This window comes from Ipomoea triloba, chromosome 6, assembly GCF_003576645.1.
Source record: "Ipomoea triloba cultivar NCNSP0323 chromosome 6, ASM357664v1".
NCBI lineage: Eukaryota > Viridiplantae > Streptophyta > Magnoliopsida > Solanales > Convolvulaceae > Ipomoea > Ipomoea triloba.
Window position 1 is genome coordinate 3,264,009 of NC_044921.1, and position 15,060 is coordinate 3,279,068.

Consider the following 15,060-nt stretch of genomic DNA (forward strand, 5'->3'; position numbering starts at 1 on the left):
TTTTTTATAAAATGAAGAATTGGAATGGTAAAACGAACAATTGGAATGAATAATTGAGGATTTATTCAAGTATAGTAATCACCATTTTTATCAAATTACATAAGCATCCGTAAATGGGGAAGATCAAGATTGCAAATTTTACAATATATAGATGAGCATCCGTAGATTGCTAGTTATTTTGCACAGTACAACTAAAAAGATGGATAGTTAAATAAGGTATTATCATTCAAAATCTTGTAATACAAAGTTACAATAGAATGTTTTTCCATTACAAATTACCAATCAAAGTAATGTGATTAAAATATATAATTATAGAAAACATTTGATTGTTCACTACAATCACTCTGAAAATTGTAATTTTACATACGTGATACGCCCATGGCAAAATTGGCCTAGCTACTTAAAACATTATCAGCAAAAATTAAAGCATATTGAGCTGTTAAAATCAAACTAAATCACAGTACTACAAAATACTCTATGAAATGCAGACTACACCATAAGGATCTCCAACATGCAGAATGAATCAACTAAAAATTAAATCATACCGCATACCATAACAATTCTACGCGTGTTAAAGTTCGATCTTCGACTTCGTAGAATTACAGATTATAGATCTATAACTAATAGTGTGAGCACAGATATTGGTACGTTGTGAGAGAAGAGTCATTTCTCATCATTATATAGTGGAGGATAAACATAAAATGGAAGATTTTTCAAAAGGAAAGTATAATTAATTTTAATTTTATGTAAATATAGATGATTGACATGTAAAAATTTTACTACAATATTATATAATTTTTTCATTCTAATATAGTTAATTACATGTCAATTATATAAATATATATAGATATATAGATATAGATATAAATTATCATATCACTAATCACCAATCACCAATTAATTAATTAATATCAATATCAATCTATATAAATATAAATATTAATATATAACAATATTACCATATCACTAATCACCAATCACCAATTAATTATTCTTTTTTAAAATAATCACCAATTAATTAATTAATATTAGTATATATTAATATATTATATATTAATATATTAATATTAAGAATAATACCATATACCATATTATCAATTATCAATTATATATCACCAATCACCCATCACCCATTAATATTAACAATATTACCATATTATCATATTATCATTATCATATATTACCATAATAATATTATAGGATTGATAATTAATAAAATAATAAAATAATAAATAAATAAAATAAATGATTTTACCAAAATACCCCTAAGTTTTGGGGGGAAAATTTGGGAGGAGGAAATTGTTTTTATATATAGTATAGATTTGATGGTATAGTTAGTGCAATGAAAAGGACATGTGATATACCAAACATATGTTTACGGGATCATTCGAAAACATTTATACTATATATAAAAGTAATATCCTCCTATTCCATTTTTCTGCTCAAATTTTGTAGTCAATTAATTAAATATTTTATTGGTCAAATAATTAATAAAACTTATTTGGTAAGAAAATGTAAAATGAAAATTAACTAATATCCATTAATTGGTAATATTGTTTCTATATTCACGTATCAAGACTATTAATAAAAGTAAAGTCCTCCCCTTCAAATTTCCCACACAAACTAATATTATTAATTAATTGATAAAAAATTAATAACGTTTTATTGCTAACAAAATTTTATTTACCAAATTCTCATAATAATTAAACCATTATAATTGTGAGAATAATGAAAATAAAATCTGCGTAATTTTATAAGAAAAAATAATTTATTAATTATTATTTACACCAATAATAATAATTCAACTAATTATCTATACTTCTATATCTATACTACTATCAATAAAAATAAAATCATTCTTTGTGAAATTCCCGCCCAAACAATAGTAATAGTAAAGATAAAATGGAAAAGAAAATTGATTTTACTAATTGATTGAAAATATAAAAAGATCCTAATAGAAAAGGAAACATAAATTAGGCAAATTAGAAAAGAGAAAGGATATTACTAATTGACTGAAAATTATTTAAAAAAATAAATTACACTTTTCTTTTGAAAACTTTAAATTGTTTAAACTTTAAAAAAATTAACTAAAAATGGGTTGTTAGATTTTTTATATTAATTAAAATTAGTTCATTCACGGAGGAAGAAAAAACTAAATGTGGTATGGTGAAAATGAATATACTTAAGGTATAAAAGCATAATTGCATATATATATATTAGTGTAATATCTGTTCATAATTACTTGGGAAAATGACACTTTTTCCCCCTAAGTTATGTGCATGTAGCACTTTTCCCCCCTGAGTTATTAAAGTGACAATTTTTTCCCCTCAGTTATTTTAAAAGTGGTAGTTTTTCCCCCTGAAATGTTAAATTGACATTTTTGCCCTTAAAAATAACTATTTCATTTATTTTTATTCTCCAACCAATTAAATTACTAATATGCATGGAAGATTACGGTTCGATATGAACCTAATCGAACACCGTAGCAATTGAACTTAAAAAGTATGGACGGTTACGGTTACGATTCAGAACCGAAAAAATAAAATAAAATAATTGTTAAATTTATACTATTTTTAAATAAGAAATAAAATTATAAAAATAAATAAATAAGTTTTGATTGGCGGTTCAAAATCTAAATTGGAACCGAACCGTACTGATTTATCAAATAAGTGTTTGATCATTTTCACTATATATGAATGTGGTTCAGTTCCGATTTACGATTCAACAATTATTTAATTTTATTTTTTTCGGTTCTGAATCATAATCAGAACCGTCCATACTATTTCGGTATGATTGCTACAGTGTTTGGTTAGGTTTGAACCGAATCGTGATCATCCATACATATAAGTAATAATTTGTTGGAGAAAAAAATAATGAAATAATTATTTTTTTTAGGGTAAAAATGTCAATTTAACATTTCAGGGGGAAAAAGTGCCACTTTAATAATACAGGGGGGAAAAGTGCTATATGCGCATAACATAGGGGGAAAAAGTGCAATTTTTCCTAATTACTTTCTCAATCTACTGAAGCACAAAAAGTCAACATTGCCTCCACTGAGACTCAAATCCACCCCCTTCCCTTTTCATATGGGAGTGCAATCGGGTGCCATTAGACCACAAGGTCTTGGCATTATAGTAATTATGCTAAACATTAATTGTTGAATTTATTTTTAGGAAAAAGTTTCAAATAGGCCACTGAACTTATCGCTTTTGTGCAATTGGGCCATTGGACTTAAAAAATGTGCAATTCAACCATCAAACAAGCAAAATTTGTGCAATTGGATCATTTTTACAAAAATTTTCTGGTAAAATCCAATTATATTACTAACATATATGTATTAAGAGTGGCATTTTCTTCTACCATACTAGTTGGGAGTCAATATTGAAATGTTTTTAACTCAAATTTAATAAAAAAAATTTGTAAAAATGGTCCAATTGCACAAATTTTGCTTGTTTGATGGTTGAATTGCACACTTTTTAAGTTTAATGGCCCAATTGCACAAAAGCGATAAGTTCAATGGGCTATTTGACACTTTTTCCTTATTTTTATAATAAATATAATTAAACTATTTATCATTTTCTCATATTTATTTTAGTAATAATATAATTACATAAGTCATATTACATATCGATCTTTTTAAGATAATTGTTGACAAACAAGTCATATATTATTCAATTAATTGAGTAATGCTTTTGCACTAATCTTATAATCAAATAAATGTATACGTTCAATATTAGAATTATTTTATAATTTTATCTTTATTTTTATTATCTAAATATATAATAAAAAATTTATCCGTGCATCGCATTGGGTAATTGGACAATTATTTGCTCTAATTCAAGCAAGAAAAACATAAAAAAAAAAATAATCGATCCAACCAATTTCATAAATTGCGCTATATAATATTCGATGTTATAATTTATATAATTGTATATCAATCCAAATATTCTTAAAATATTATAACAAATTCAATCCGTGTAACGCACGGGCAAAAATACTAGTTGAAGTTAAAAAGGAAATTTCGAGAGAGAAACAGTATTTATTTGATAAAGACTTCGGATTCATCTTATAAGATGAACCGTGGTTTTTGACAAAATTGAAATATATATAATAATAATAATAATAATAATAATAATAATAATAATAATAATAATAATAATAATAATCAGTTGTGGTCGCGCCTTAACGTGTGGTCAGTGTGACTGCACCCCTATGATTACAATACACTACTTAATGTTAGAAAATGCACCACACAAATATGCATCATTAGGTACGCATTATCAAAAAGCACGCCACTAGGTATGCAAATATACACCACACAGTGTTAACAAATGCACCATCATGAGTAGGGGAGTAATGGTGCATTATTTTGGGTGTGTGGTGTGTTTTTTGGTATTTTTGTGTATTTTTATTGCGGTGCATTTTCTAACATTGAGTGGTGTATTCAGCACTGACCGCACGGGAAGACGCGGCTACATTTAAACAGATTCCTCTATATATATATATATATATATATATATATATATATATATATATATAAGACAAAGAGAGTTAGGCCTAAAATGAGTAGAAAAAATGGCGGTCAAATTATTTAATCAAATGGATGGTTAGATTGTTTAGATTTATATTTTTCATTGAGATTTCCTAATTTATCCTTAATTATATGATTATCCGTTAAGTTTTCCGTTAATATTCTCTTCTCCGTTAATATTCAGTTAACTTTTAACTTATCCATTAATTTCTATAAGAAAGGTCTTAGGTTCGAACTTTATCCCAAACAAATTTGGCATAATTAAGTTTCTCACTCTATTTTACTCTTGTTAAATTAAATAAATTAATAAATACAACAAAAAAATGATACATATGTATTTCTTTAATTTAGAATTATGTGTCTACAATACCTTTATTTGAAAAATTATTCATTATCAAAAAATTAAATTAAATAAGAGAAATAATTTCATTAGATATATTGTCTTTATTTTCTCCCATAGCTGCATGCAAAGATTCTTTACATTCAAATTTATCAATTGATATTCATTACATTGTACATTATCTTATTTTTTCAATATCTTGTAATTAAATATCAAAGTTATAATACAAAATAATGTTATATATTTATTTACCAAGTATTTTATTAATACCATGAAAAAAATAAAAAAGAATAGTAATACATGTACTATCATTTTTAGACAAAGTATTTAGACTATCAATTTTACAAAGTTGCAAACATTTATTTTAGTGACAATTATAATGAATTTCCTATATTATCTTGGATTCGTATACTTTGAGTTACATATTTAAATAAACAAATTCGACATTCAATTACCTATGTATAAACTTCTACTATATAATCTTGTATTGATATAGTTTCAAATATTTATTTAAATATAAGCATTGGACATTAACCAATTCGCGCAATGCGCGTGTAAAACTAGTATACTAAATTAACTGTTGCAAAAATCTCCGCCTAGGCCGCCTAGGCTAGGCGCTCCCAGACCAAGACAAATTGCTCCCTAGGCGTCCGCCTAGCGCCTAACTCGGCCGACTGGGCCGAGTTGGTGACCGACTGGGCCGAATTTGGCCGAGTTAACTCACGCAACTCGGCAGAGTTAACCAAGTTAACTCGAGCGAGTCGGCCTTGTTAATTTTATTATTATATTTATATATATTTAAATTTATTTATTTAAATAAGTAAGAGAAGTAAGATATATATATATATATATATATATATATATATATATATATATATATATGTAATATATACTATAATATATGACATACACTTACACACATGAATTAATTTTTTGTTTTTATAGGTCGCCGCCTAGAACCACCTAGGCGCCTACTACAACCATAATACTAATAAGAGTCAAAAAAGTTAGGCCTATAATGGGTGAAAAAATGACGGTTGTATTATTAAATCAAATGGATGGTTCAGATTGTCACTAGTACAGAATAGACCAAAAATATAGGACCAGTTGCGTCCGAAGATGAAATTCCAGACGCACAAAGTGACGCGGTGGCATTTTTGTAATTAAATTGTCCACATTTTAATTATTTTTTTTTTTAAATGGACCAGCTGCGTCTGAAGTTCCAACTTCGAACGCAGCTGGTCCAAGGATATACACCAGCTGCGTCCAAGTGGAAACTTCGGACGCAGCTGGTTTACGCGTGACACGTAGCTGCGTCCGAAGTAAACTTCGGACGACGCAGCTACATTTTTTTATCTTTTTTTTTTTGTTTAACGTTCAGATCTAGATATGAAGGAAGGACGAAGCCAAAACAGTACAGCCGCACACCCCCATTGCCGACATCGACAACAACCACCACCACCTCCATTGCCGACAACATCCACCGCCGCCTCCTTGCCGCCTCGCCGGACTTCCATTGCCGCCGCCGTCGACACACCAACCGGCGCCCACAGCGTCCGCTCCGCACCAGGTCGCCACACGAAGTCGATCGCCACCGCCGCACGAAGGCGCCGTCGACGCACCACCTCGCCGCCGGTCCTGCTCATCGCTTCCGGTGAAAAGGTATGGTTTTTTTATTTGTTTTATACTTAAAAGATATATTTATTAATTTTTAATTTAATTTTGATTAATTATTGTGTGTTGTTGTATATGTTAGGTATTAATATTGTGATAGTTTAATTAAAAAAATTGTGTATTATGTATATCTAGTATATGTTAGTTTAATTAAAAAAAAATTGTGTATTAAAAAAATTGATTAATTATTGTGTGTTATTGTATATGCATCTGTTAGTTTAATTAAAAAAATTATTGTATTATGTTAGGTATTAATATTGTGATAGTTTAACCTATATAACATAACAAATTTAACAAAGTATATAAGTAAATAGCTAGTTTTAATTAGTATTTTAAATTTTAAATTATTTAGTTAATTTTAGTTAATAAAATATTTAATTAGTTTTTGGTAGTATTTTAAATTTTAAATTTTGAACTAGAGCCTATAAAGTGTCCAATAAATAATAAGAATCTAAGTAATTATAAAAAAAATCAAGTAAATCAAATAATTATCAATAAAGTATATAACCAAAATTAACAAAGTGTCCAATAAATAAGAAATAATTATCAAATTCAAGTATATAAGTAAATAATCAATAAAGTATATAACCTAAATTAACAAAGTGTCCAATAAAGTTTTAATTAGTTTTTGGTAGTATTTTAGATTTTAAAATTTGAACTAGAGCCTACAAAGTGTCCAATATAAATAATAAGAAGCTAAGTAATTATAAAAAATTCAAGTAAATCAAATAATTATCAATAAAGTATATAACCAAAATTAACAAAGTGTCCAATAAATAAGAAATAATTATCAAATTTAAGTATATAAGTAAATAATCAATAAAGTATATAACCAAAATTAACAAAGTGTCCAATAATTTTTTAATTAGTTTTTTGTAGTATTTTAAATTTAAAATTTTGAATTATTGAACTTGAGCCTTTAAGTTGTAGCTCAAATAAACTAATTCATTTCTCATATTATAAATGTTGTGTGACAATAGGAGATATGGATCGGAGTTGGATGTATAAGAATACACTTGAATATGTCAATGGGGTTCTAGACTTTGTACAAATTGCCGAGGAATATGCAAGTAAAATTGGTGAAAATTATATAGTGTACAAAGAGCCTGTTAGAACAAGAGGACCTACAGTTTGTACGGAAATGAAAAAGAAAAAGCCAGTTGGTGGGCTTTTAGAAATTGAGTTTGATGCTCAATGTAGGCCTATTGGCCCAAATGCAAAGGATTTCTCAAACTACCTGGCACTTTGGTTTGTCATCACGTAGATATTAATATCATAGATTGGCCTCACATCCCCCACGGAGTTAGAGAACAAATTTGGCATGATCTTAAGGTAATAAGCATTAACTTTATTTAATTGATATATTGATCATTACTTCTATATATATGTTTGTGTGTGTGTGTGTGTGTGTGTGAAAAATCTAATTGCTTGTTTTTTGTTGTCTCTAAATTCACAGAAAGAGTTTAATATCCCAAATGAAGGTGTAAAGAAAAATATTCTGAGGATTACGGGGTTGCGTTGGAAAGATTTCAAGACAAGATTGGTGCATGACTTCATCAACAAAAAGCATCCTAAATATAACTCTCCCATTGAGTTATATACTTTCTTGAATGAAGAAAAATGGAACACATTTGTAGAAAATCATAAAACTGAGGAGTTCCAGGTAAACTTAATAATCATGTTTTATTAGTTTTAATGCTTTATTACTATTAACATGCTATTATTTAATAACAAATTGTATTTTAGGCCAAAAGTCAGAAGTATAGGGAGTTGTAAGTTCGAAATGAGCATCCTCACTACTTAGGCTCCAGAGGTTATATTGGAAAGCAGTCTGAGTGGATGGTGTCTGACCCATTGTCTTCACAATATTCTTGCGCTTCTATTACATCGTAAATAGCAGCAAGTGATCGTAACTTGGATAGGGTTCGAGCGCGGTCTAAAAAATCTGAAGATGGAAGTTATTACATTCCCAACGAAAAAACAATGGGAGTGTTTGGTAAAATTGTAAGTAATACAAATACTTTAAATATAAATATAAATATATATATATATATATATATATATAAATATATATATATATATATATATATATATATATATATATATATATATATATATATATATATATATATATATATATATATATATATATATATATATATATATATATATATATTATTAATGAGAATGCTAACATGTAATTTATATATCTTGTGTTGCAATAGATCGAGAAGTGTGAAGAGATGTCTCAAGGATCATTCCAACTAGCCCATCAAAATGATATATTGTCAGCAGCTTTGGGCACCAATGAGCACAGTGGCTATGTGAGAGGCGTTGGAGTGCATAGCAAGAGGATGTGTTTGGTATGCCTAGTCGTGGGAAATCATCTGGGGTGTTTCAAGTGTTGATCTTGAGGCTATGGAGAAAAATATTTATGAAAAATTGGCTGACAAAATAAGAAAAGAAACAAGGGAAGAAATGGAAGAAAAGTTTAAGGATATGCAATCTCAGCTCGAATCTTTTATGAAGAACGCACAAGCTAGTCCAAGGTTAGGCACACCGCTTTGGAGTAGTTGTCAGTCTGTTGATCCATTGAACGAGTTTCAGGTAATATTGAATATCTTTAATATCTTGTTCAATTTAATATCTTATAATTGTTGTTAAGCTTTTAAATTTTCTTAACACGTAGGAAATTCCAAAAGCTCAAAATATGATGAATTTTCAAAGTGATGATCAATAAGCCATAGAGTTACAACCCGCCATTGTTTCTGAAGATGTGTTGGAGCACTTGGAAGATGAATCCAAGAAGATGGTTTCATATCTAAGACACTTGCCAGCCAGTTTAGACTATGTTAAGTTGGAGGTAGAGGAGGCGGATGAAATATTCCATCATTCAAATAAGACTGGTATCGTGTTGTTTGACGACATTAAAGAATTGCTGACCATGTATATTACAATGCAATTATACCAACTAATATCTCTCTCTAGTCCTATCTAGGGTTTTTGGTTCTCTCCTATGGTTTCCAGGTTCATCCATTGTTTTCCTTTAGTTTTCTCCAGTTTCATCATCGGATTCTTGCCGCTAGTTTGGCTTCACCGGTGTCACCAGTTTTCTCGCAGCAGTGTTGCATGGCTTCGATAGAACAACCGAACGGTGTCGCAGGGCTCACTGCCCGCTGGGCAGATATGGTGTTGGAGGATGAGGAGGAAGGCTTTGAGCCAGTTGGTGTGGCTGGGCAGGTTGGCGGAGAAGGGGAGCACCCGACGTGGCCGGTTGTTGGCCGTTTCTTGACGGCTAGGTTGATAAAGTTGGAGTATATGAAACAGGTCCTCGCATCCGTCTGGAAGCCGGTGAAAGGCGTCCAGATAACCGAACTACAACCAAACCTGTTCATGTTTGTTTTCTTCCACGAGATTGACATGCTATATGTGTTGGAGGAGGGGCCTTGGGCGTTTGATAATTGCACGCTTGTTTGTAGACAGGTTCACGATGGCGTTCTGCCCGGTGACGTCAAGCTTGATTCGGTTGATATGTGGGTGCAACTCCATGATGTTCCGACGGGTTATACTTCAAGCGTGATTTTGGAACAGATAGGGAACTTCCTTGGTTCATTCGTTCATAGCGATGAGAGGTTTGCAGGGGTAGGCTAGACTTCTATCGTATCCGTGTGGCTCTCCCGGTCGATAAACTAATTAAGCGAAGGATGAAGTTGTTAAAACGTTATAAATCATGGAGTTGGGTGACGTTCAAGTATGAGCGTTTGCATTGTTTCTGCTTTTTTTGTGGAATGATGGGCCATACCCATAGGTTCTGTTTGAAGGCACGGGAGTCACCACTCCCGATCGAGCAGTATCCATTTGGGAATGAGTTGCGAGCGGGGCAGCGCCGGGGGCCTCGGGCAATCGGGGAAAGTTGGTTGGTGCCCGTTGGAGGATCGCCACGGGTAGGGGACTGTCCGGTCGCGGCTGATGATAGTCATGGCAATACGCCTACTGTGTCGGCTTCGGTTCACAAGCAGGAGGCGGGGGCTGTGGTAGCGGCCGTAGCTAAACGCCGACGTGAGGGCTCGGGTGGTGGGTTGAGACGGCAGGCTAGGACGAGTGGTGATGTGATTATGTCCGAGGTGTCAAAAAACTTGCATGTGGCGGGTCTTGGTTCCCAGACCCGCCCGTCATCATGAGTACCTTGAGTTGGAACTGTCGTGGCTTGGGCAATCCACGTACAGTTCGAGAAGTGGTGGACCTTGTGTCTCGTAAGAAGCCGGAGTTTGTCTTTCTTATGGAAACTAAGGTGGGACGGAGTCATGCAGAGCGTCTCCGTGTCAAGCTTGGTTTTGAAGGTTTGTTTTATGTCGACCGGATTGGTTTGAGTGGTGGTTTGGCTATGTTTTGGAGGAGAACAATACATCGAGGTTATTGAGTTATTCGAGAAATCATGTAGATGTGGAGTTGTCTGTTGCTGGTCTAGGTGTGTGGAGGATGACCGGCTTCTATGGTTTCCCTGAACGGAGCCGGAGAAGCGAGTCTTGGGACCTCTTGAGAACTTTAGCAGGAAGGTCCACACTTCCATGGGTGGTGGTGGGGGACTTCAATGATCTCCTGTTTCAACACGAGAAACGTGGAGGTAATCCGCACCCTGATAATTTACTACGTGGTTTCGGAGAGGTTGTGGAGGACTGTGGGCTATCTCAGCTGTCGATACACGGTTATCAGTATACTTGGGAAAGAGGTAGAGGAACGGTAGATTGGATGGAGGAGAGGTTGGACAAGGTTCTCGCAGGTGCAGATTGGTGCAGTACACTGCCGGAGGCAACTGTCTCTAATATTATTACCCGTAACTCAGATCACTCGGCTCTCTTTTTGGGGGTTAAGGATCGAGCACGAGTGCAGCACGGTTTGCAGAGGTCTTTTAAATTTGAGATGGCCTGGATTTATGATGAGGGATGTCGGAAGCAGGTGGAGGAGGCGTGGCACGAAGGGAGAGAGGCGAGGTTACTAAACTGTTTACGGTTTTGTGGTGACAGACTCCTCCGCTGGGGTGGTGATCACTTTCACAAGTTTGGCGAGAAGATTAGCACCCTGCGGAAAGACCAACTACGTCTTAAGGGACTACTGGACCCCGAGTCTCTCGGGGAGTACCAGCGTCTTGAGGCTCAGCTGTGTCAGTTGGAGGCTCAGGAGGATGCATTTTGGAGACAGAAGGCGAAATAGCATTGGCTACGAGGAGCAGATACCAATACAAATTTTTTCCACAGGTATGCTTCTGCACGAAAAAAGAAGAACACCCTCTCTAGATTAAAGAATGATTGTGATGTGTGGGTTGAGGGGGACGATTTGAATGCTGTTGTGCTTGATTATTTTCAAAATATTTTTGCATCAAATATCTCATCTGCCGAGGTGGACTCTTTTGTTACTACTGTTACCCCACGTGTATCCCCCGAGCAGAATATTGCCCTCTTAAAGCCTTTTGACCAGGAGGAGGTGAAAGTCGCTCTGTTCTCCATGTTTCCAGATAAAGCCCCAGGCCCGGATGGTATGAACCCAGGGTTCTATCAGCATTACTGGGATGTGGTAGGTTCTGATGTGTCCTATTTTGTGCTAAAGTGCCTGAATGAGAGTTCCTTCCCAGTTGGCTTGAATGATACTAATGTGGTACTCATCCCTAAGAAGAACAGTCCTAAGAAGGTGTCTGATCTTAGGCTCATTGCTCTTTGTAATGTGGTCTACAAAATCATGGCCAAGATGATTGCCAATAGGATGAAGCCTCTGTTAGGGGGCATAATCTCTGACTCACATAGTGCTTTTATCCCTAATAGGCTTATCACAGATAATATCCTCATTGATGCAGAGGTAGGTCACTACTTAAACAGGAAATAGTGTGGTCTTGTTGGTTGGGGTGCCCTTAGACATGGCCAAGGCGTACGATCGAATGGAGTGGTCTTATTTACGCAAAATGATGCTGGCCCTGGGCTTCTCTATGGGATGGGTGGATATGGTAATGATGTGTGTGACAACGGTCTCCTATAACTTTATGGTGAATGGCACGAGTGCAGGTCAGGTAACTCCCACGCGTGGTATTCGCCAAGGAGACCCTTTATCGCCATATTTATTCATTATCTGTGCTGAAGCCCTTTCGTTACTTCTCCAGCAGGTTTAAGCAAGGGGAGAGTTTCACGGTTGTAGAGTTGCAAGAGGAGCTCCCCCGGTGTCTCATTTATTTTTTGCAGATGATAGTCTTTTGTTTTTCAAAGCAAATGCTCAGGAGGCAGGGACTATCAAGCAGTGCTTAAGCGATTACGAGAACATGTCAGGCCAGGCGGTGAACTACCATAAATTCAGCATATGTTTTAGTAGGAATACTCCTGGTGTGGACAGAGAGGTTGTCGCCGGGATTTTAGGAGTGGTTCTGGCTCCTAATTTTGGGAAATACCTGGGACTGCCATCCTTTGTGGGGAGAGAGAAGAGGGTTGTATTCTCATATATTGAGGACAAGATCAAGCACAGGATTGGGTCTTGGAGCAAGAAGCTTGTTTCACAGGCAGGTATGGAGATACTCCTAAAAAGTGTAGCTCAGTCTATGCCTACGTTTACTATGAGCGTTTTTCTACTCCCTGACTCAGTCTGTTTATCCATTGAGAGGGTCATGAATCGATATTGGTGGGGAGCCAGGAATGAAAAAGGGATACATTGGAAGGCTTGGGATAGACTGTGTGTACCCAAGAAGTTTGGAGGGTTGGGGTTCAAGGATCTGAGGGCTTTTAACCTGGCAATGTTAGGCAAACAAACCTGGAGATTTCTCACAAGGCCTCAATCACTGGTGGCTCGTGTCTACAAGGCCAGGTATTTCCCAAAGACCTCTTTTATTGATGCCACCCTAGGGAGTTGCCCAAGTTACTGTTGGAGGAGTGTTATGGCTGCCCATGAGCTGATTTGTAGTGGTGTACGACGAAGGGTTGGGGATGGAAGGTCTACTTTAATCTGGGGCCACCCTTGGTTACCAGACGAACCTGACCCAATGGTGCAGACAACTATGCCCCATGAGCTTGATGGCTCATTGGTCTCAGGGTTGATTGATCCCACTACTGGTACTTAGGACCATTCAATCATTCAAGATATTTTTGATCAGTGTGACGTAGACTACATTTTGAAGGTACCAGTAACCCCTGATTATGAGGACTTGTGGTTTTGGCAAGGAGATCCTAGTGGCAACTACACGGTTAAAGATGGGTACAAATGGATTGTGGGAAGTTTTGTGAGTGCCCCGGGCACTTTTGATAAATGGTTACATCTCTGGAAAATTAAATGCCCTACGAAATGGAGAATTTTTATTTGGAGAGCCCTTTCTAATATTCTTCCTACTACCACTAATTTGATTTATAAAAGAGTAGACATTGATCCAGCATGCCCTATGTGTGGAATGTTACATGAGAATATTGTGCATTCCCTTCTTTTGTGTGAATTTTCTTCATTAGTATGGAATGAGTCTTCTCTACATGTTCCTAGTGTGGGAGGGAATGATTTCGGTGTGTGGTTTTCCAATGATATCTCCATGTTAACGGAAGAAAATATTCTCAATGTTGTAACGCTGCTTTATTACGTGTGGAAGGCCAGGAACACGACTGTTTGGGAGGGTTCACTTCCGCATCCAAGGGCTGTATGGCGGTCTGCACGGACTGCGGTGATTGCATGGCGCCACGTGCATTCGTCACCCAATCACCATCAGCCGAACCATGCTGCGACGGCGTTCCAGGAGCCCGCCACTGCCATGCACTGCTACGTCGACGCGGGGTATCATCTTCAGTCCAAGGAGGCTACGGTGGGAGCGGTATTACTGACGCAGAATGGAGATTTTATTGCTGCATTCAACGATCGATTACCACCTTGTTTTTCACCATTAATGGCGGAAGCTTTGGCATGCAAAGAAGCCTTGTCGTGGCTCAAAGATCGTGGGCTAACCTCGGTGCATATTTTTACGGACTGCTCAACTCTCAAGAATTTATTATCTGCATCTAGTTCTAATCTTTATTCTTATGTTGGTTTTTCCATTGAAGCCTCTAGGGCTATTATGTTATCATTTATTCATTGTTCTGTTAGTTTAATTCCACGTATTGCTAATAGGGGAGCCCATGCTCTTACGGCGTTGGCTCACTCGCAAACTTCTGCTTTGTACTGGGATTCTTTTCCCCCTGACTCTATTGCAGGGTTGATTTAATCTATTTACCAAGTTGGTTTTCAAAAATATTACAATGCAATTTATGTTCATTACTACTTTCTCAACCTATTGAAACACAAAGAGCCAATATCGTTGAGGCTCAAACACACAACCTTCCGTATAAGAGAGCAACTTGGTGTTATCTCTTTTATGTTTTCGCCCCCACTGGAACATTTTTCTGGATCCGCCACTGTCTCTGCCTATCTTTGATTATCTACCCTCTCTCTGCCTAAAATTCTAGAAAGTTCACCATGGTTTGCCTAACCAAATCTGTAATCCTTCACATTATTATCTTCACATTTT

General features: G+C 35.1%; 2 protein-coding genes across 2 annotated transcripts; both read left to right on the plus strand.

Moving 5' to 3' along the window:
- Positions 1-10,722: 10,722 nt before the first annotated feature.
- LOC116023364 lies at positions 10,723-12,422 on the plus strand. The gene is made up of 3 exons (XM_031264361.1): positions 10,723-10,885; positions 10,987-11,710; positions 11,801-12,422. Exons 1-3 carry the CDS (start codon positions 10,723-10,725, stop codon positions 12,420-12,422), a joined length of 1,509 nt encoding a protein of 502 aa, XP_031120221.1.
- Positions 12,423-12,453: 31 nt separating this feature from the next.
- Positions 12,454-14,757, plus strand: LOC116023365. Its single transcript, XM_031264362.1, has 3 exons — positions 12,454-12,696; positions 12,808-13,630; positions 14,018-14,757. Exons 1-3 carry the CDS (start codon positions 12,454-12,456, stop codon positions 14,755-14,757), a joined length of 1,806 nt encoding a protein of 601 aa, XP_031120222.1.
- Positions 14,758-15,060: the final 303 nt, after the last annotated feature.

Coding starts and splice junctions, on each gene's coding strand:
- LOC116023365 (XM_031264362.1), top strand. CDS start 12,454: ATGGCCAAGGCGTACGATCGAATGGAGTGGTCTTATTTACGCAAAATG. Junction 12,697..12,807: donor TTTCGTTACTTCTCCAGCAG/GTTTAAGCAAGG, acceptor GCAAATGCTCAG/GAGGCAGGGACTATCAAGCA. Junction 13,631..14,017: donor GTTGATTGATCCCACTACTG/GTACTTAGGACC, acceptor TTTCTTCATTAG/TATGGAATGAGTCTTCTCTA.
- LOC116023364 (XM_031264361.1), top strand. CDS start 10,723: ATGAGTACCTTGAGTTGGAACTGTCGTGGCTTGGGCAATCCACGTACA. Junction 10,886..10,986: donor TGTCAAGCTTGGTTTTGAAG/GTTTGTTTTATG, acceptor GAAATCATGTAG/ATGTGGAGTTGTCTGTTGCT. Junction 11,711..11,800: donor CTTGAGGCTCAGCTGTGTCA/GTTGGAGGCTCA, acceptor TTTTTTCCACAG/GTATGCTTCTGCACGAAAAA.